The sequence below is a fragment of the Hevea brasiliensis genome, chromosome 11, assembly GCF_030052815.1.
Source record: "Hevea brasiliensis isolate MT/VB/25A 57/8 chromosome 11, ASM3005281v1, whole genome shotgun sequence".
NCBI lineage: Eukaryota > Viridiplantae > Streptophyta > Magnoliopsida > Malpighiales > Euphorbiaceae > Hevea > Hevea brasiliensis.
This window is the reverse complement of record NC_079503.1, coordinates 66,689,658-66,711,702: the sequence shown is the minus strand read 5'-3', so window position 1 is coordinate 66,711,702 and position 22,045 is coordinate 66,689,658. Positions and strand designations below refer to the sequence as shown.

General features: G+C 38.7%; 1 protein-coding gene across 1 annotated transcript; it reads right to left on the bottom strand.

Moving 5' to 3' along the window:
- Window positions 1-7,120: 7,120 nt before the first annotated feature.
- Window positions 7,121-9,832, bottom strand: LOC131170258 (uncharacterized). Its single transcript, XM_058129316.1, has 2 exons — window positions 8,246-9,832; window positions 7,121-8,014 (listed from the first exon to the last, which is right to left on the bottom strand). The coding sequence occupies exons 1-2, from the start codon at window positions 9,830-9,832 to the stop codon at window positions 7,121-7,123; spliced, it is 2,481 nt and encodes an 826-aa protein (XP_057985299.1).
- Window positions 9,833-22,045: the final 12,213 nt, after the last annotated feature.

Below are 22,045 nucleotides of genomic sequence, written 5' to 3'. Positions count from 1 at the left end.
TGATTGTGGGAAGTTGAGGGTTACAAACAGGTGGTTGTGCCATTCACCATTGGCAAGTATAATGATGAGGTACTTTGTGATGTTGTGCCTATGGTTGCTACGCATCTTTTGTTGGGCCGTCCATGGCAGTATGATAGAAGTGTTGTGCATGATGGTAGGAAGAACAGGTACACGGTCACTAAGGAAGGTCGAACATACTCATTGCTTCCTATGACACCAGGTCAAGTGCATGAAGATCAAATGAGGATTCTTAGATCCATTGAAGAAAAGAAAGAAACTTGGAGAGAAAAACTTAGAGAGGCCGAGCTGGATGAGAGTGAAAAGAAAGAGAAGAGAGAAGAAAAAGAGAGAAAAAGAGAAACAAAAGAAAAGAAAATGAGAACAAATGAGAAAAAGGAAAGCTCGAGGCAAAAGGAGAGTGGAGAGAAAAGAATGAGTTTGTATGTGAAGGAAAGAGAAGTTAGAGAGGCTTTACATTCAGGAAGACCTCTTTGTGTACTTATGTACAAGGAGGTTAATTTATGTGTTACTGACCTTGATTCACATTTGCCTAGTGATGCTTTGTCTCTTATACAGGAATATGAAGATGTCTTCCCGAATGAGTTGCCACCAGGATTGCCACCTATCAGAGGGATTGAGCACCAGATCGACTTGGTACCTGGAGCACAAATACCGAATAGACCAGCATATAGAACAAATCCTAAAGAAACAAAGGAGTTACAAAGGCAAGTGGAGGAGCTTATGGAGAAGGGCTATGTTAGGGAGAGCATGAGCCCATGTGCTGTTACTGTGTTGATAGTTCCTAAGATGGATGCTAGTTATCTCATTTGTGTGGATTGTAATGCCATCTTTAAAATCACTGTAAAGGATAGACACCGTATCGGTCGCGTTGATGATATGCTTGATGAGTTGCATGGTGCAAGTGTGTTTTCTAAGATAGATTTGAAAAGTGGTTACCACCAAATAAGAATGAAAATTGGTGATGAGTGGAAAACTGCTTTCAAAACTAAATATGGCTTGTATGAATGGATGGTGATGCCATTTGGGCTCACAAATGCTCCTAGCACTTTTATGCGTTTGATGAATCATGTGTTGAGGAATTTCATTGGAAAATTTGTTGTTGTGTATTTTGATGACATTTTGATTTACAGCAGTAACATAGACGAGCATTTGCATCACTTGAGACTTGTTTTTGATGTGTTGAGAAATGAGAATTTGTATGCGAATGCGAAAAAGTGTTCATTTTGCTTGGATAAGGTTGTTTTTCTTGGTTTTGTTGTAAGTAGTAAAGGTGTACAGGTTGATGAAGAGAAAATCAAAGCCATTAGAGATTGGCCAAATCCTAAGAATGTGTCTGAGGTTAGGAGTTTCCATGGATTGGCTAGTTTCTATAGGCGATTTGTGCCTAATTTTAGTACAATTGCTGCTCCTTTGAATGAATTGGTGAAAAAGAATGTTGCATTTGAGTGGAAAAAGAAACATGAACATGCATTTTCTGAACTTAAAGATAGATTGTGTTCTGCACCCTTGTTGAGTTTGCGATTTTGATAAAACTTTTGAGATTGAATGTGACGCAAGTGGTGTAGGAATTGGTGCAGTTCTCATGCAAGAGAAACGACCAATAGCATATTTTAGTGAGAAATTGCATGGAGCTGCCTTGAATTACTCTACTTATGATAAGGAGATGTATGCATTAGTTAGGGCCTTGGAAACTTGGCAACATTATTTGTGGCCTAAAGAGTTTGTCATACATTCAGATCATGAATCATTGAAGCATATTAAGAGTCAAAATAAGTTGAGTAGAAGGCATGCTAAGTGGATTGAATTTTTGGAGTCATTTCCATATGTGATTAAATACAAGCAAGGAAAAGAGAATGTTGTAGCTGATGCACTTTCTAGGAGACATGCACTTTTGTCTACACTTGATGCTAAATTGCTTGGTTTTGAGTTCATGAAAGAATTGTATGTTGATGATGCAGATTTTTGTAATGTATATGCTGCTTGTGAGAAAAGTGCATTTCAGAAATTTTATAGGCATGATGGATACTTGTTTAAGGAGAATAAATTTTGTGTGCCTAAATGCTCTATGCGAGACTTGCTTGTTTTGGAGTCACATAGTGGTGGTTTGATGGGACATTTTGGTGTTGCTAAGACTTTAAACATATTGCAAGAACACTTCTTTTGGCCACATATGAGGAAAGATGTTGATCGAATGTGTTCTAGGTGTGTTGAATGTAAGAAAGCAAAGTCTAGAGTAATGCCAAATGGTCTTTACACACCCTTGCCTGTTCCTAAGGAACCTTGGACTGATATTTCTATGGATTTTATTTTGGGTTTGCCTAGGTCTAGGAGAGGTCATGATTCTATATTTGTGGTTGTTGATAGATTTTCTAAGATGGCACACTTCATACCGTGTCACAAAACAGATGATGCCACATACATAGCCAATTTGTTCTTTAAGGAGATAGTCAGGTTACATGGCATACCTAGGACTATAGTAAGTGATAGAGATGTTAAGTTCCTAAGTCACTTTTGGAGGGTGTTGTGGGGTAAGTTAGGTACTAAACTGTTGTTCTCAACTACTTGTCATCCCAGGTGATGGACAAGCGAAGTAGTGAATAGAAGCTTAACTACTTTATTGCATGTGATGGTTAAACAAAATTTGAAATCTTGGGAAGATTGCATTCCTTTTGTTGAGTTTGCTTATAACAGAGTAGTGCATTCTTCTACCGGATTTTCACCATTTCAAATTGTGTATGGTTTGAATCCATTGACACCATTAGACTTGTTGCCTTTACCTGTTGATCATATTAATAGTCTTGATGGTAAAAAGAAAGCAGATTTGGTTAGGAAATTGCATGAGCAAGCTAGGTTACAAATTGAAAAGAAAAATGCACAATATGCTACTCATGCTAATAAAGGCCGAAAGCCTCTTGTGTTTGAACCAGGTGACTTTGTTTGGGTGCATTTAAGGAAAGAGCGGTTTCCAAACCTAAGAAAGTCGAAATTACAGCCAAGGTGTGATGGTCCATTCAAAGTGCTAGAAAGGATCAAAAAAATTGCATACAAGATTTATTTACATGGTTAGTATGGTGTTAGGAATTCTTTTAACATTATCGATCTTTCCCCTTGCATTGATGCAGGACCAAATTCGAGGACGAATTCTTTCAAAGGAGGAGGGGATGATGAAGAAGCACCAGTGCCTATGCCATTATTTAGAGGACCCATCACTAGAGCCAGAGCTAGAGAGCTGCAAGCATTGGTGTTGGAGCATTGTGAGCACAAGGGGGATCAAAATTGCCATGTTGGACTTTCTTGCATATTGTTGGAATCTAGGTGGATCATTCTCACACAAGTTGGCATGGGAGACTTGACAAGTGGCGCCACATCGTGACTTCGCCACATCGATGACTTGGCACAAGACCATTTGGCCAAGTGGATTGGAGGAGCTTCTTATGCTTATTTGGATTTGCCATGTGCTGATACCTTTTGTTGGTCCCCACTACATTAAAAAAAGGCTGCTACCACCTAAAGTGTTGCTGCCAACTTATGGTCCCCACTACATAAAGGGCTGTCATAAAGCAAGTGGTCCCAAATGGTCCCCCCCCTATGGAAACGCCCCATCTGATTGAGGAGCCTTTTATTTTTGTCTTTTTAGCCATGTTGGCACACTTTTAGGGTTTTAGAGATGCTATATATAACCCAAGATATTCAGATTGTATGGGCAGCCTTCATTTTTCTAGTTTAAGTGTGAGTATTAGGGAGAGAACTCCATTGCTGGAGCTTGAGTTTCTTCTATGTTTCTTCCATGTTTCTTGAAAGAACTTGGATTCTAGCAGCATGAACCCCTTGCTAGTCTTATTTTGATGATCAATATGCTTTAGCTTGTTACTATTTGTGTATTGACACTTGGGTTTTCAATCTGAAATTCTGCCTTGTTTGGATGATTAAAGATCTTGGTTCCAATATTTAGATGTTGTGTTTCTTGGCATCCTAGGAGTGCTCATCACAAAAGCAGCTTCAAAACATCCCAAATGTCGCCTCTATTTATTCCGATCGAATCTTTGGTTCCAAATCCGCCTGAAACACTGTCAAATCTTTCGAACCCTTTATTTTACCTTTAATGTCATTATTTCACTGTTTTTATGCCGTCCGACTCTTATTTTAAACGTTTCACTATTCATAACTTCTTTAGTCTTTGCCATTTCATTAACACCAAAAGGATCTCTTGCCTCAGTACCCTCGATAGCATATCAATTAACTTTTATTTTTGTCATAAAGTAATCCTTAAATATCCTGTTTTAGCTTTCTGAGATGTCACCTTCAACCCTGGCTTCCCTTAAAACTTGTTTTAGGGGCTGTTTTAGCTAACTGGCAGCGAACCTGCCCATAATTCTTTCGAACTTTACGATCACCTTAGCTGCGTCCCAAATGAACAGGATACTAAATTTCAGGTAGAACTTCCATCAGTTGCCCAGCGATCTAAAATCTCGCCTCAATTCGCCCCACTGGAACCTTCAGTTCCAAATCTGTTCGGAACGGTGCAAAATCATTCCGGTTCCTTGATTTTGTGATGAGGAACTGGTTGCACCAATTCCACACCAAGGGCCAATAACTAGAGCAATGGCTAAGAAGCTTCAAGGCTTGGTGCATAAGCACATCACCAAGTCCAACCTCTTGCAAGTATTCGGTTTGGACTTGGAAGAGGGAAGCCAACCTTGCTGTACATTCCTTTGCATATTTGAGGAGCCAAGAGTCCAAGTGGCATCCGCCAAGTTGGCATACATGTGGCAGCCACCTCAGCAAATCCATCCTAGTTGGCGTCCAATGTGGCGTCCATGTGGAGTGCCTTGTTGGCAGCACAATTGGCAGCCCATCTCCACCAACTTTTTGAAGATGCTTTTGTCCATTTTGCAAAGATTGAAAGCCATAACTTTGTCCAAGAGCTCCAGCCATGCTTCAACTATTTATAGGAAAAACAAAGTTACTACTTTCAACTTCAAGACAAAACATCTCTTTTCAGATTGTCTCTCATTTGTAGGCTGCCAAATCTGACTTTTCTATTAATGTTTGAACTTTGTATCTATTTTTGGAGAGATTGGTGTATTAACCAGGACTTGCACATGTCCCAAGGTTGTTGAAATGTCTTGGTCTCTTGGCTCCTCAAATATGCAAAGAAATGTACAGCAAGGTTGGCTTCTCTCTTCCATGTCCAAACCGAATACTTGCAAGAGGTTGGACTTGGTGATGTGCTTATGCACCAAGCCTTGAAGCTTCTTAGCCATTGCTCTAGTTATTGGCCCTTGATGTGCAATTGGTGCAACCGGTTCCTCATCATCCTCTCCCTCTTCGAAAGAATTCGTCCTCGAATTGTCATCATCTGCATAGAAAGGAGCAAGATCAGTCACATTAAATGTAGCACTTACACCATACTCACCTGGAAGGTTTATCTTGTATGCATTGTCATTAATTCTCTCTAGCACTTCAAAAGGTCCATCACTCTTAGGCTGAAGTTTTGATTTCCTTTGTGTAGGAAACCTCTCCTTTCTCAAATGAACCCATACAAGATCACCAGGTTGGAACACCATCTTCTTTCTTCCCTTGTTAGCTTGGGCTGCCCTCCTCTCATTCACTTTCTCCATTTGTTGCTTTGCTTTTTGATGCATTTGTTTCACCATTTCAGCTTTCCTTTTGCCATCTAAACTAGCAAGCTCATTAGTAGGCAAAGGCAACAAATCTAAAGGAGTTAGTGGATTAAAACCATATACAAGTTCAAAGGGTGAATAACCAGTAGATGAATGCATAGACCTGTTGTATGCAAATTCTATGAATGGTATGCACTCCTCCCAAGCTTTCAAGTTTTGTTTAATCATTGCACGTAGAAGAGTGCCCACGGTCCTATTGACAACTTCTGTTTGCCCATCCGTTTGTGGATGGCAAGTGGTGGAGAAACAAAGTTTTGTTCCTAATTTTCCCCACAAGACTTTCCAAAAATGGCTTAGAAATTTGACATCCCTATCACTAACAATTGTTCTAGGAATGCCATGCAATCTAACTATCTCCCTAAAGAACAAAGAAGCAATGTAAGATGCATCGTCAGTCTTGTGACATGGTATGAAATGAGCCATCTTGGAAAAACGATCAACAACAACAAAAATACTATCATGGCCTTTCTTTGTCCTAGGTAAACCCAAAATGAAATCCATGGATAAATCTACCCAAGGTTCACTAGGAACACTCAATGGCATGTATAGACCATGCGGCCTTACTTTGGACTTTGCCTTCATGCAAGCCACACATCTAGCACACACTCTCTCTACATCCCTCTTCATGTGTGGCCAATAAAAATGTTCCTTTAAAATTTCTAAGGTCTTTGCAACCCCAAAATGTCCCATTAAACCACCAGCATGTGATTCTTTAACAAGCAACTCTCTAATTGAGCATTTAGGCACACATAATTTATTTTCCCTAAACAAGAAACCATTATGCCTATAGAATTTATCATATGCAGCATGTTCACAAAAGGCAAACACTTTCCCAAAGTCATTATCATTAGCATACATTTCTTTCACATGTTCGAAGCCTAAAAGTCTAGCGTCAAGCATGGAAAGTAAAGTGTACCTCCTTGAAAGTGCATCAGCCACCACATTCTCTTTGCCTTGCTTGTATTGAATCACATATGGGAAACCTTCAATGAATTCACTCCACTTGGCATGGCGCTTGTTGAGCTTGTTCTGCCCCTTTAAGTACTTGAGTGACTCATGGTCACTATGAATGACAAACTCCTTCGCCACAAGTAGTGTTGCCAAGTCTCAAGTGCACGCACCAGAGCATACAACTCTTTGTCATAAGTGGAGTAGTTCAATGTAGCCCCACTTAGCTTCTCACTGAAGTAGGCAATCGGTCTCCTTTCCTGCTTCAAAACAGCTCCAATACCCACTCTAGAGGCATCATATTCAATCTCAAAAGTTTTAGAAAATTCAGGTAAATCAAAGTAAAGGTGCAGAACACAATTTCTCCTTAAGTGAATTAAATGCATGCTCTTGTTCTTCACCCCACTTGAATCCCACTTTTTTTTTTACAACTTCATTCAAGGGTGAGGCTATGGTACTGAAGTCCTTTACAAATCTCCTATAAAACTAAACAACCCATGGAAGCTCCTCAAATCAATCACCGACTTAGGTGTAGGCCACTCTCTAATGTCTATTACCTTTTCCTCATCAACATAAATTACCTTGACACTAACCACAAATCCTAAGAAAATAACTTTGTCCATACAAAAAGTGCATTTCTTAAGATTGGCATACAAGTGCTCTTTTCTCAACACCTCAAAGACTTGTCTCAAGTGCAGCAAATGATCATGGATATTTTGGCTATATACTAGGATATCATCAAAATACACTACAACAAATTTTCCTAGGAAAGCACGCAACACATGGTTCATAAGCCTCATAAATGTACTAGGTGCATTGGTCAAGCCAAATGGCATGACTAACCATTCATATAGTCCATATTGAGTCTTAAAGGCAGTTTTCCATTCATCTCCTAATTTCATGCGAATTTGGTGATAACCACTCTTTAAGTCAATTTTAGAAAATATGCATGCACCATGCAACTCATCAAGCATATCATCAAGTCTAGGTACGGGATGTCTATACTTTACAGTGATTTTGTTGATTGCTCTACAATCCACACACATGCGCATGCTCCCATCTTTCTTAGGCACCAAAAGAACGGGTACGGCACATGGGCTCATGCTCTCCCTAACATGGCCTTTTGCTAGAAGCTCCTCCACTTGTCTTTGAAGTTCCTTAGCCTCTTCCGGATTGGTTCTATAGGCTGGCCTATTTGGGATTACAGCTCCAGGCACAAAATCTATTTGGTGCTCTATGCCTCGAATTGGTGGTAGCCCATTAGGTATTTCTTCAGGGAAGACATCCTCAAACTCCTGCAATAAGGACAAAGCACAACTAGGAATGGATTGGTCAGGGTTAGAAACATTGGTGTTAGCTCCCTTACAAATTAGCAAAGCCATTGGCATACTAGAAAAAATATGCAGTCCTCACATCCTTGGCTTTTGCTAGCAAACTGACTTTATTCTCTCCACTCTTCTCACAACTCTCCTTTTGCCCCGAGCCCTTTCCTTTTGGTTCACTCTTTTGGTATTTTCTCTCTTCTCTTTCTCTTCCTCATTTTTCCCTCTTACTTTTTCCTCTCTTTCTTTTCTTTCTTTCTCTTTTTGCACTCTTAGCTCGGCCTCTCTTTGTTGTTGCTCATTCATGGACTGTTTTATCCTTAATTGATCTTCAAAAGCTTGTGCGGGTGATAATGCTGCTAAAGTAACCCTTCGTCCATCATGATCAAAGGAGTACCTATTCCTAAATCCATCATGCACTACCTTCCTATCATATTGCCATGGTCTCCCTAGCAAAATATGTCCAGCATGCATTGGCACCACATCACACAACACCTCATCCTTATACCTTCCAATAGAAAAAGCCAACATCACTTGCTTGTTCACCTTAATTTCCCCACAGTCATTCAGCCATTGCAACTTGTATAGTCTAGGATGCTTGATGGTGCGCATGCCAAGCTTCGCAACCATGAGTGTGCTGGCAACATTCACACAACTACCACTATCTACAATCATGCTACAAGTTTTACCATTCACCAAGCATCTAGTGTGGAAAATATTTTCCCTTTGCAGTGCATCTCCCTCTTCTTCCTTTGCTTGTGCACTTAGTGCACGCCTAACCACCAGAATATTTCCTCCCACGGCATGCTCTACATCACTAGCTTCCTCCAAAGGAGGCATACTCTCACTAGCATCATCATCATCAACATCATCATCTTCTGATTCGATCTCTCCATTCGGCCTCATCACCATCACCCTCTTGTTAGGACATTGAGATGCATAATGTCCCTTCCCTAGGCACCTAAAACATTTGATATCCCTAGTTCTCCCACTAGAGGTATTCTGTCCATTGCCTTTCTCAGTCACACTAGGCTTTTCTCCACCCCTAGTCTCCTCTTTCTTTTCCTTAGAAATAGCCTTGGAATCACTAGTTTCACCCTTCTTCCAATTCGGTTTCCATGGAGCATTGTTGCCCAAATTCATACCTACACCCATTTTGAATGCTTTCTTCCTATTTAGTTGTTTTTCTATCTTGATTGCCATATTTAACATGTCATCAAGCTCTACATAGTGTTGTAGCTCCACTATGTTGGCAATATCAAGATTCAGCCCCTTTAGGAACCTAGCCATAGTGGCTTCCCTATCCACCTCTACATTGGCTCTTATCATAGCCATCTCCATCTCCTTGAAATATTCTTCCACACTTTTGTTTCCCTGCACCAGCCCTTGCAACCTTTGGTGCAACTCCCTATAGTAATGTTGAGGTACAAATCTGTCCCTCATGATTTGCTTCATCTCATCCCAAGTTTCAACACCCCTCATCCCATTTCTCCTTCTTTTAGTGAGCAATTGATCCCACCAAACTATGGCATAATCTGTAAACTCAACTACTGCAAGCTTCACCTTCTTTTCCTCACTATAATTGTGACAATAAAAAATGAGATCCACCTTCCTCTCCCACTCCAAATATGCATCCGGATTGGCTTTGCCTTGGAATGGCGGAATTTTCATTTTGATCCCACTAATGTTACCATCCACTCTCCCTCTCCCTCTTGCTTCCTCCATATTACCTCTTCTCAAGTTTCTGCCTCCACCTCTTCCACCCCTATTACCTCTCATCCCTCTCGGTCTATGGTGGTCATCATGTGCAGCAGAGTGCTGGTCATCCTCTTCATCAGATCCCCTATGGTGGTGCATTGTTCACTCTAGATCCCCTAGCCCTATTCTGCCCCTCATTTGTGTTTTGTCTACCATTCCCACTATTCTGCTCAATTCTTTCAATTCGGTCAGCTAGGTTGCTCAATTGTCTACCAATTCTTTCCAAATGTTGAACAAGTGCTTGTTGGCAAAAAGGATTATCCATATTAAGTCCACTAGTTTGTTCTTGTGACATTTTTAACACCTGCACAAAAAAGTTAGTAAACAGAAAACAACCTCACAAATTCACTCAATTTTTGGTCACTCAAGTGTTTGTACTCAGTTTATAGGCTTTTACCCTCCTGGAGTTCTTGCCACTCAATGCCTTTTTCCACTCAAGCTTGCTTACCAAGTTCTTGTCAGAACTAATGCAATTCCAGCAAGTTTAAATCAAATTTTAAGCCAAACGTGTGGAATAAGGGTTTGTTATGACACTTGAAGCAAGAAATGAAGACACCAAGCTCTAGAGCAATCAAGTGAAATAGGAGTCGAATTAGCTTGCTATTTTTGTAAAACTATTTTAAGAGCAGCAACAAGACATAGTTTTAGTAGGGAAAATCAAGTCTAGAGGTTCCAGAAAGCACCTTGAAGTTTTGGACTCCAAATTGGCCTAATAGGTGCTAAATTTGGTTCACCAAGTAAACGGTAGAATTTTTACACCAAATTTGATTTCTAAGCTTAATTTTGTCTACAAAGCACCCCTATGAAGTTTTAGAATTTTCTGGGTTGGTTTAGTTTTACCTCCCCCAAAACAGCCACCAAATAGAAATGTTGAACTTATTTTCCAGCTCTCAAACATACACTTTAGCACCCTTTTTTTTTTTATAACCCCCTTTTTTTTTCTTCTTTCTTTTTGTTCTTTTTTTTTTTTTTATATCATGTAACCACACAACAGATACACTCAACACATCCAGCAATAAACACTTCAACAACACACTTCACAAGCCACAAAGATGCAAATAACCAGGTTGTGAAGAAAAGGTTTAAGGTAGAAAACAACACAAATGTGACAAAACTAGGGAAACAAGGACAGATGCAAGAAAGACTCTAATATACCCTAAGATTAGTAGTATTGAGTGTTAACTCACTACTAAGCCAAGAATATGTTCAGATTTTCTTAAAAACACCAGAAAACACAAGGACTTGAAGAACCTTCAAGGCTGAAACACAAGGAAGAAAAAAAAAAGGAGAAAGGAAAAAAACAAGAACACAACAAAATGGATGACCAACCTGTTTTGAAGAGAGCCTAAGCTCTGATACCAAATGATACGGTTTCTACCTTTAGTAACTGATTCAACTAAGAAGAAAGACCAAAGGACCGTCTTCAAAACAAGCCAAGAAACTCCCTTGAACCTTCAACCCTTCACCTTGAAGATGGAGAACTGAAAATATAATTCCCAAGAAAGACAGCCAAGAACAAGACCAATTCACCTATGCTGATGAACAACCTTGAACATATAATAAAACTTAACAAATCAAGGCAAGAATTTGCTAAGAAAAATAGAGAGAGTTCTAAGAAGAACTTTTGAAGCAAGCTCCAGCAATTTTGCTCAAAAATTTACCATATGAATTCTGATACCAAAATGAAACAAAAGAAGGCAGAAATATGGGTTGGTGTTGTCAAGACATTTCAACAACCATGAGACATGTGCAAGTCTTGGTTAATAGACCAATCTCTCCTTAAAAATAGATACAAAGTTCAAACATTAATAGGAAGGTCAGATTTGGCAGCTACAATTGAAAGACAATCTGAAAAGAGATGTTTTGTCTTGAAGCTGAAAGTAGTAACTTTGCTTTTCCTATAAAAGGTTGAAGCATGGCTGGAGCTCTTGGACAAAGTTATGGCTTCCAATCTTTGCAAAATGGACAAAAGCATCCTCAAAAGGTAGGTGGAGATGGGCTGCCAATTGTGCTGCCATTTAGGCACTCCCCTTGGACGCCACATTGGATGCCAACTAGGATGGACTTGCTGACGTGGCTGCCACATGTATGCCAACTTGGACGGATGCCACTTGGTCTCTTGGCTCCTCAAATATGCAAAGAAATGTACAGCAAGGTTGGCTTCTCTCTTCCATGTCCCAACCGAATACTTGCAAAAGGTTGGACTTGGTGATGTGCTTATGCACCAAGCCTTGAAGCTTCTTAGCCATTGCTCTAGTTATTGGCCCTTGATGTGCAATTGGTGTAACCGGTTCCTCATCACCTTTCCTGCTTCAAAACAGCTCCAATACCCACTCCAGAGGCATCACATTCAATCTCAAAAGTTTTAGAAAAATCAGGCAAAGCAAGTAAAGGTGCAGAACACAATTTCTCCTTGAGTGAATTAAATGCATTCTCTTGTTCTTCCCCCCACTTGAATCCCACATTCTTTTTTACAACTTCATTCAAGGGTAAGGCTATGGTACTGTAGTCCTTTACAAATCTCCGATAAAAACTAGCCAACCCATGGAAGCTCCTCACATCACTCACGGACTTAGGCGTAGGCCACTCTCTAATGGCTCTTACCTTGTCCTCATCAACCTCAATTCCCTTGCCACTCACCACAAATCCTAAGAAAATAACTTTGTCCATATAGAAAGTGCATTTCTTAAGATTGGCATACAAGTACTCTTTTCTCAATACCTCAAAGACTTGTCTCAAGTGCAGCAAATGATCATGCATATTTTGGCTATATACTAGGATATCATCAAAATACACTACAACAAATTTTCCTAGGAAAGCACGCAACACATGGTTCATAAGCCTCATAAATGTACTAGGTGCATTGGTCAAACCAAATGGCATGACTAACCATTCATATAGTCCATATTGAGTCTTAAAGGCAGTTTTCCATTCAGATCCTAATTTCATGCGAATTTGGTGATAACCACTCTTTAAGTCAATTTTAGAAAATATGCATGCACCATGCAACTCATCAAGCATATCATCAAGTCTAGGTATGGGATGTCTATACTTTACAGTGATTTTGTTGATTGCTCTACAATCCACACACATGCGCATGCTCCCATCTTTTTTTGGCACCAAAAGAACAGGTACGGCACATGGGCTCATGCTCTCCCTAACATGGCCTTTTGCTAGAAGCTCCTCCACTTGTCTTTGAAGTTCCTTAGCCTCTTCCGGATTGGTCCTATAGGCTGGCCTATTTGGGATTACAGCTCCAGGCACAAAATCTATTTGGTGCCCTATGCCTCTAATGGGTGGTAGCCCATTAGGTATTTCTTCAGGGAAGACATCCTCAAACTCCTGCAACAAGTGCAAAGCACAACTAGGAATGGATTGGTTAAGGTTAGAAACATTGGTGTAAGCTCCCTTACAAATTAGCAAAGCCATTGGCATACTAGAAAAATATGCAGTCCTCACATCCTTGGCTTTTGCTAGCAAACTGACTTTATTCTCTCCACTCTTCTCACAACTCTCTCCTTTTGCCCCAAGCCCTTTCCTTTTGGTTTCGCTCTTTTGGAATTTTCTCTCTTCTCTTTCTCTTCCTCATTTTTCCCTCTTACTTTTTCCTCTCTTTCTTTTCTTTCTTTCTCTTTTTGCACTCTTAGCTCGGCCTCTCTTTGTTGTTGCTCATTCATGGTCTGTTTTATCCTTAATTGATCTTCAAAAGCTTGTGCGGGTGATAATGCTGCCAAGGTAACCCTTTATCCATCATGATCAAAGGAGTACCTATTCCTAAATCCATCATGCACCACCTTCCTATCATATTGCCATGGTCTCCCTAGCAAAATATGTCCAGCATGCATTGGCACCACATCACACAACACCTCATCCTTATACCTTCCAATAGAAAAAGCCAACATCACTTGCTTGTTCACCTTAATTTCCCCACATTCATTCAGCCATTGCAACTTGTATGGTCTAGGATGCTTCATGGTGCGCATGCCAAGCTTCGCAACCATGAGTGTGCTGGCAACATTCACACGACTACCACTATCTACAATTATGCTACAAGTTTTACCATTCACCAACCATCTAGTGTGGAAAATATTTTCCCTTTGTAGTGCATCTCCCTCTTCTTCCTTTGCTTGTGCACTTAGTGCACGCCTAACCACCAGAATATTACCTCCGACGGCATGCTCTACATCACTAGCTTCCTCCAAAGGAGGCATACTCTCACTAGCATCATCATCAACATCATCATCTTCTGATTCGATCTCCCCATTCTGCCTCATCACCATCACCCTCTTGTTAGGACATTGAGATGCATAATGTCCCTTCCCTAGGCACCTAAAACATTGGATATCCCTAGTTCTTCCACTAGAGGTATTCTGTCCCTTGCCTTTCTCAGTCACACTAGGCTTTACTCCACCCCTAGTCTCCTCTTTCTTTTCCTTAGAAACAGCCTTGGAATCATAAGTTTCGTCCTTCTTCCAATTCGGTTTCCATGGAGCATTGTTGCTCGAATTCATACCTACACCCATCTTGAATGCTTTCTTCTTCTTTAGTTGTTTTTCTATCCTGATTGCGATATTTAACATGTCATCAAGCTCTACATAGTGTTGTAGCTCCACTATGTTGGCAATATCAAGATTCAGTCCCTTTAGGAACCTAGCCATAGTGGCTTCCCTATCCTCCTCTACATTGGCTCTTATCATAGCCATCTCCATCTCCTTGAAATATTCTTCCACACTTTTGTTTCCTTGCACCAGCCCTTGCAACCTTTGGTGCAACTCCCTATAGTAATGTTGAGGTACAAATCTGTCCCTCATGATTTGCTTCATCTCATCCCAAGTTTCAACACCCCTCATCCCATTTCTCCTTCTTTTAGTGAGCAATTGATCCCACCAAACTATGGCATAATCTGTAAACTCAACTACTGCAAGTTTCACCTTCTTTTCCTCACTATAATTGTGACAATAAAAAATGAGATCCACCTTCCTCTCCCACTCCAAATATGCATCCGGATTGGCTTTGCCTTGGAATGGTGGAATTTTCATTTTGATCCCACTAATGTTACCATCCACTCTCCCTCTCCCTCTTGCTTCCTCCATATTACCTCTTCTCAAGTTTCTGCCTCCACCTCTTCCACCCCTATTACCTCTCATCCCTCTCGGTCTATAGTGGTCATCATGTGCAGCAGAGTGCTGGTCATCCTCTTCATCAGAATCATCATCATTTTCATCCCCCCAATCATCTGTAGGTGGTGCATTGTTCACTCTAGATCCCCTAGCCCTGTTCTGCCCTTCATTTATGTTTTGTCTACCATTCCCACTATTCTGCTCAATTCTTTCAATTCGGTCAGCTAGGTTGCTCAATTGTCTACCAATTCTTTCCAAATGTTGAACAAGTGCTTGTTGGTAAAAAGGATTATCCATATTAAGTCCACTAGTTTGTTCTTGTGACATTTTTAACACCTGCACAAAAAAGTTAGTAAAACAGAAAACAACCTCACAAATTCACTCAATTTTTGGTCACTCAAGTGTTTGTACTCAGTTTATAGGCTTTTACCCTCCTGGAGTTCTTGCCACTCAATGCCTTTTTCCACTCAAGCTTGCTTACCAAGTTCTTGTCAGAACTAATGCAATTCCAGCAAGTTTAAATCAAATTTTAATATATGTTCAAGCACAAACTCAAGCACAACGTGTGGAATAAGGGTTTGTTATGACACTTGAAGCAAGAAATGAAGACAACAAGCTCTAGAGCAATCAAGTGAAATAGGAGTCGAATTAGCTTGCTGTTTTTGTAAAACTGTTTTAAGAGCAGCAACAAGACATAGTTTTAGTAGGGAAAATCAAGTCTAGAGGTTCCAGAAAGCACCTTGAAGTTTTGGACTCCAAATTGGCCTAATAGGTGCTAAATTTGGTTCACCAAGTAAACGGTAGAATTTTTACAGCAAATTTGATTTCTAAGCTTAATTTCGTCTACAAAGCACCCCTATGAAGTTTGAGAATTTTCTGGGTTGGTTTGGTTTTACCTCCCCCAAAACAGCCACCAAATAGAAATGTTGAATTTGCCTAGTGATCTAAGATCTCACCCCAATCAACCCTTGGCTCCAGATAAGTATGAAACCTTTTCATATGTTTCCAAACCCTTTATTTTACCTTTAACATAATTATTTTAGTGTTTTTAAATTGACTGATCATTTTTTTTAGCGCTTGCTATTCATGATTTGTTTGGCTTTTGCCATTTTCTTTGCCACTAAAATGATCCTAGTGGCTCGGAAAACGCAGCTAATAAGTTTTCCTTCAATCAAAAGCAACTTTAAAACATCCCAAATGTCGCCTCTATTCATTCCGATTGAATCTTTGGTTCCAAATCCGCCTGAAACCCTGTCAAATCTTTCGAACCCTTTATTTTACCTTTAATTTCATTATTTCACTGTTTTTATGCCGTCCGACTCTTATTTTAAACGTTTCACTATTCATAACTTCTTTTGTCTTTGCCATTTCATAAGGGTCTTGGCTGTCTTCCCAGCACTGATTGTCCATGTCTGTGTCACTGTCGCTGTCTTCCTTTCGGCGCGATTTAGAGCACTCAGCAGCATCTTTTACTTTTGAAGTGGATACTTTCGAGCTGGCTTCTTTGTCGTCTTCTTGAAGTGCGCTGAAAAGTTGTCGGCGAAGCTCTTCTTTTGGGACTGATTTGAGAAGGTCTTTGAACAGATCTGGCAGTCCTGAGGAGACTGATGGACTAGGCAGTGATGGCTTTTTAGCCAGAGTAATTAATCCTTTGGTGGAGTAAATAGAGGGTGGCTCAAAAAAGTCACATTTATCCCACCATTTAATTAGGACTCTTCTGGTTAACCAGGGAACATGGTCGGTAGAGAATTCACCGAACCTTTTCATTCTTTTCTTTGAGATAATATAATCCCATCTGACTATCCAAGGCACTTTGTATAGGATAGTAAAAAGTAATCTTGAATCCTTTAAGGATTTATTTGAATCGGTAAACTGTTCATAAACAGTCCAAACCTTATTAGATAAAGAAATGGGATATAATCCCCAGTTGAAAAACCATTCATAGAACCATGAGGGAAATTCCCATGGACCCAACAACCTAAAAAGGTTATGGCCCTAACCAAAGAAGAAAGCCCATTTGGAAAATGGTTTCAAATAACTTTCTCATTAGAAAAACAGCAAGCATATCTAAAAGAATATGCAAAATACAAAAGCAAAGAAGGACTTAAAAGCTTCCCAGAATTTGTAAGGTTTATCTTAACCTGCAAAAAAAGTCTTATCCAGACTTTGAAAATCAACAGTTCTTAGCCACTCTAGAGTCAGCCTATAGGAACTACATCACTCCTAAAGGGAAAACTCTAAGAGGTGTACATCCACCTTTGACAAAAATATCTTATAAGGTATCAGACAATCAAGAGTATGAGTGTTCACCCTTCTCTAGGTCAGATAAGCAAGGTAATTATGCCAATCTTAGCTTATACACCATAGGACAACAACTAAGCAGGGTAGAAACTCAACTACAAACCTTTAAATCAAGGGAATACAAACCTGAAAAGGGAGAAACCTCAAAACAAACCACAGAGAAAAAGGTTTTATTTAAACCAATGGAAACTGAACAATCACCTATTAAACTAGGAGATCATTCAGAAATAGTTAACGAACTAACTAAAAGGTTAGCCGAACTAGGATTGGATGCTAAGGATTCTAAAAAGAAAACTATAGCCCCTTTAACTAAAACTTTGAGTTTTCAAGAAGAACTGGAAAAAAGATTAAAAAATCTTAACATTGCTCCTTTAAATCAAGGACAAGAAGAAACAGAAACTGAATCTGAAGATTCTTCTAATACTGAAGAACAAATTAACTCTCTAGAAGCCATGTTTAAACAACCTGAGCCTCTCGAAGTTAACAGAATTGTATACCCTAAACCTAGGGCAACAATAGAGATGAAGCCTTATTATTCTAGGCCTTCACCCATAAATCTACAATTTGAAGACCCAGGATTCAACTATGTACAATACGATGGAACTTCAATTGTAGAATGGAACATAGATGGATTATCTGAATATCAGGTAAAAAATGTCATCCATTATATGACCATGTATGCTTTAGCCGCAAAGACTAAAGGAAACAATGACCGACAAATAGCGCATGCTATTGTCTCAGGATTTACTGGCCAACTTAAAGGTTGGTGGGATTTTTCCTTATCAGACGAAGGAAAAAGGCAAATATACGATGCTGTTAAAACAGAACAACGTACTGATGGTCCAACTCAAATTCCAGATTGTATAAATACCCTTTTATACACCATAGGGTTACATTTTATAGGATCTATGAGTTTGTACCTAGATAGATCTCAGGAACAACTAATGAACTTAAGATGTCCTGATCTTTCTCATTTTAAATGGTATAAAGATACCTTCTTTTCCCTTATATTCATTAGGGAAGATAATCAGTATGATTTCTGGAAAGAAAATTTTCTTTCTGGCTTACCCTCGTTATTTTTAGAACGAGTCAAAAAACAAATAAGGGATAAAAACAACGGTGCCCTACCATACAGCCACTACACCTTTGGCGAATTAGCCTCTAAAGTAGTTACTGCAGGAGTAACATTGTGCAATGAATTAAGACTTCAGCGCCAGTTACACAAAGAAAGAATCCCGGGTAAAAAATTACTCGGAGATTTCTGTGAACAATACGGTTTACCACCAGTAACTTTTCCTAATAAAGGCAAAGTTAAAAAACTGGGGAGAGGAAGTAAGAGACAGTTTAAAAAACACTGAACTTTTTACCCTCAGAAAGAAAAAAGACTTAAAAGACCAGTCAAAAGGAAATCTGTTACAACTTCTAAACAGAAGAAACAAAAGAAACAGGAGACTAATGTAGTCTATTACAAATGTGGAAAAACTGGACATTATGCTAATAAGTGTAGAGTCAAACAGCAGATACAAGCCTTAGCAATTGATGAAAATCTTAAAGATTCATTAATTAAAATACTCTTAAATGAGTCAGAACCAGAGGATTTAGAAGTCAATGTCTTAGATTATACTTCTGAAGAGTCCTCAACAGAATCTGATAAACAATCAGATTGTAATGGAAAATGTGATTATTATAAATCACTCTGTACCTTAAATGGTTTATGTGTCTTAACTAAAGAACAGAACTTAATGTTAGATCTTATTGACAAGATAGAAAATCAGGAAGAAAAAAGAGAAAAATTAGAAGAATACTTAAACATGTGCAAGGATAAAAGTCCTTTAGAAAAGAAAATGGAAGAAAGAGAAAATCCATATGACCTTAAAGAAATTATGGAAAGAATAAAAAGAGCTAAAATGCCAAGAGAACCAACTCTAAAAGAGTTAAGGCAAGAAATAAATTCAGTAAAATCTGAAATACAATCTTTAAAAGAAAGATTAGTCTTGTTAGAAGTTAAACAAGAATCTACATTAATTATGGAATTGGCAGAACAGGAAGAAGAAAAAGAACCTGTAGAAATAAACAGTCTTCAGCATGTCAATAGGATAGATAGAGTTATAACTCACAAATGGCATACAAAGGTTACGATAATTGTTCAGAAAGAGTACTTATTTAGTACTATTGCCCTAATAGATTCAGGAGCAGATTTATGTTGTATTGATGAAGGAATTGTACCTTCAAAATACTTCTCTAAAACAGTAGAAGAACTAAATACAGCAGACAGTTCTAAAATGAACATTAAATACAAATTATCTGATACGGTAGTTTGTAATCAGGGAATATGTTTTGAAATACCATTTATAATGGTAAAAGGATTATCTCATCCAGTTATCTTAGGAAACCCATTTCTTCATATGTTATACCCTATTAAGTCAATTACTGAGAAAGGGATAACCACTGAAATAGATGGGAGAAAAATTATTTTCAAATTTATCTCCTTGCCAATAGAAAGAGAAATTGATGTACTTAAAGGTAACATCAAAAGTAAAGAAAAATTTATTTATTCTCTTAAAAGAGAAATAGATTACAAAACAGTTCAAGAAAAGGTTAATGAACCTTTGATGCAAGAAAAAATAAAACAGCTGCAAAATGAGATGGCTAATAGCATCTGTGCAGAAATACCCAATGCCTTTTGGGCTAGAAAAAGTCATGTGGTTAATTTACCATATGAACCTGATTTTTCTGAAAAAATGATTCCTACTAAAGCCCGGCCCATTGCTATGGGGCCAAGACATTTGGAGATCTGTAAAAAGGAAATTGCTGACCTCGAGTCAAAAGGGCTAATTAGAAAAAGTCAAAGCCCATGGAGTTGTCCAGCGTTTTATGTTGAAAATGCTGCTGAACTAGAAAGAGGAGTACCAAGATTAGTTATCAATTACAAGCCTTTAAATAAGGCCTTGAGATGGATTAGATACCCATTGCCTAATAAAAGAGATCTGTTAAACAGGCTCTTTGAGGCACAAATCTTTTCAAAATTCGATATGAAGTCAGGGTATTGGCAAATCCAGATAGCTAAAACAGATAGGTATAAAACTGCCTTTACTGTACCATTTGGCCATTACGAATGGAACGTAATGCCCTTTGGGCTTAAAAATGCCCCATCAGAATTTCAAAAAATTATGAATGAAATATTTAATGCTTATTCAGCATTCTCAATTGTTTACATAGATGATGTCCTTATTTTCTCCAGGACAATTGATCAACATTTTAAACACTTAAATGTGTTCATGAAAATTGTCAAAAGAAATGGCCTGGTAGTCTCGGCCAGAAAGATTAAACTCTTTCAGACTAAAGTCAGATTTTTAGGTCACCACATTGAACAAGGATCAATTATTCCTATTGATCGAGCCATAGAATTTGCCAGCAAATTTCCTGATGAAATAAAAGAAAAAACCCAACTTCAACGGTTTTTAGGAAGCCTTAACTATGTCTCAGACTTCTATAAAAACCTGGCCCATGATGCAAAGCCTTTATTCCAAAGACTCAGAAAAAACCCAAGCCCATGGACCAAAGAACATACTTTATCTGTTAAACGGATAAAACAGAAGGTTAAAACCCTTTCCTGTCTGGCAATTCCTCATCCATCTGCCTTAAAGGTAGTGGAAACTGACGCATCTGACATCGGGTACGGAGGCATCTTAAAACAAAGAATAGATGACAAAGAAACCCTAGTCAGATTCACAAGTGGAATATGGACAGGACCTAGAGTTAATTACTCTACGGTTAAAAAAGAGATCTTATCTATAGTTCTCTGTGTACAAAAGTTTGAATCTGATTTATTGAATCAGAAATTCCTTATAAGGGTTGATAGTAAAAGTGCAAAAGAAATATTAATGAAAGATGTTAAAAATATCGCATCTAAACAGATATTTGCAAGATGGCAGGCTACTTTGTCTGTATTCGATTTTGAAATTGAGTTTATTAAAGGAAAAACTAACTCATTGCCTGATTTCTTGACACGTGAATTCCTTACAGGACATGAGTTCAAAGGCCTCAGTAACTCCGTCAAAACGGACACACGAGGTATCTCCACCTCCGTCTAAAATGATGGACAAACTCAGAGACGATGCTTATGCTATCAGTGTCGAAGCAAATAATGCTAAAGAGGTTAATTACCCCTACATTCCAATCAGTTACTGTTTCCTTATGCCCATAGATAGGAAACACAAAGATCTGAAGCCTTATGAGGTAGCCAATTTTTATACAGAACATCACACAGTGAATCCTTATTTGCCAAAGGACTACACTTATTATCAAGCTATTCTAGCAAAGACCGATTCAGTGGTCTTCTCACCTACAGAAAAGTCCGCTAATGAGTGGGCTTTCAACAAATTTATCATTAAAAAGGTTATATCCTACGATGATTGGGGAGATTCACTCTTTAAACAAAAGGAGTTGAATTTCGGTAAACCCAGGTACTTTAATTATTTTGATTATATGATTGCCTGGTCTGGTGCTTTAATTTACGAAAATAGGCAGAAGAAGTTTAGCTGGTTCATTCAATTCCAGTTAGACAAAGAATCATGGGAGTTTCCTTTATGGTTCTATGAATGGTTCTTTAACTGGGGATTATATCCCATTTCTTTACCTAATAAGGTTCGGACTGTTTATGAACAATTTACCGGTTCAAATAAATCCTTAAAGGATTCAAGACTACTTTTTACTATCCTTTACAAAATTCCATGGATAGTCAGATGGGATTATATTATCTCAAAGAAGAAAATGAAAAGGTTTGGTGAATTCTCTACCGACCATGTTCCCTGGTTAACCAGAAGAGTCCTAATTAAATGGTGGGATAAATGTGACTTTTTTGAGCCACCCTCTATTTACTCCTCCAAAG

Coding starts and splice junctions, on each gene's coding strand:
- LOC131170258 (XM_058129316.1), bottom strand. CDS start 9,832: ATGCACCACCATAGGGGATCTGATGAAGAGGATGACCAGCACTCTGCT. Junction 8,015..8,245: donor AAAGAGAGGCCGAGCTAAGA/GTGCAAAAAGAG, acceptor CTAATTTGTAAG/GGAGCTAACACCAATGTTTC.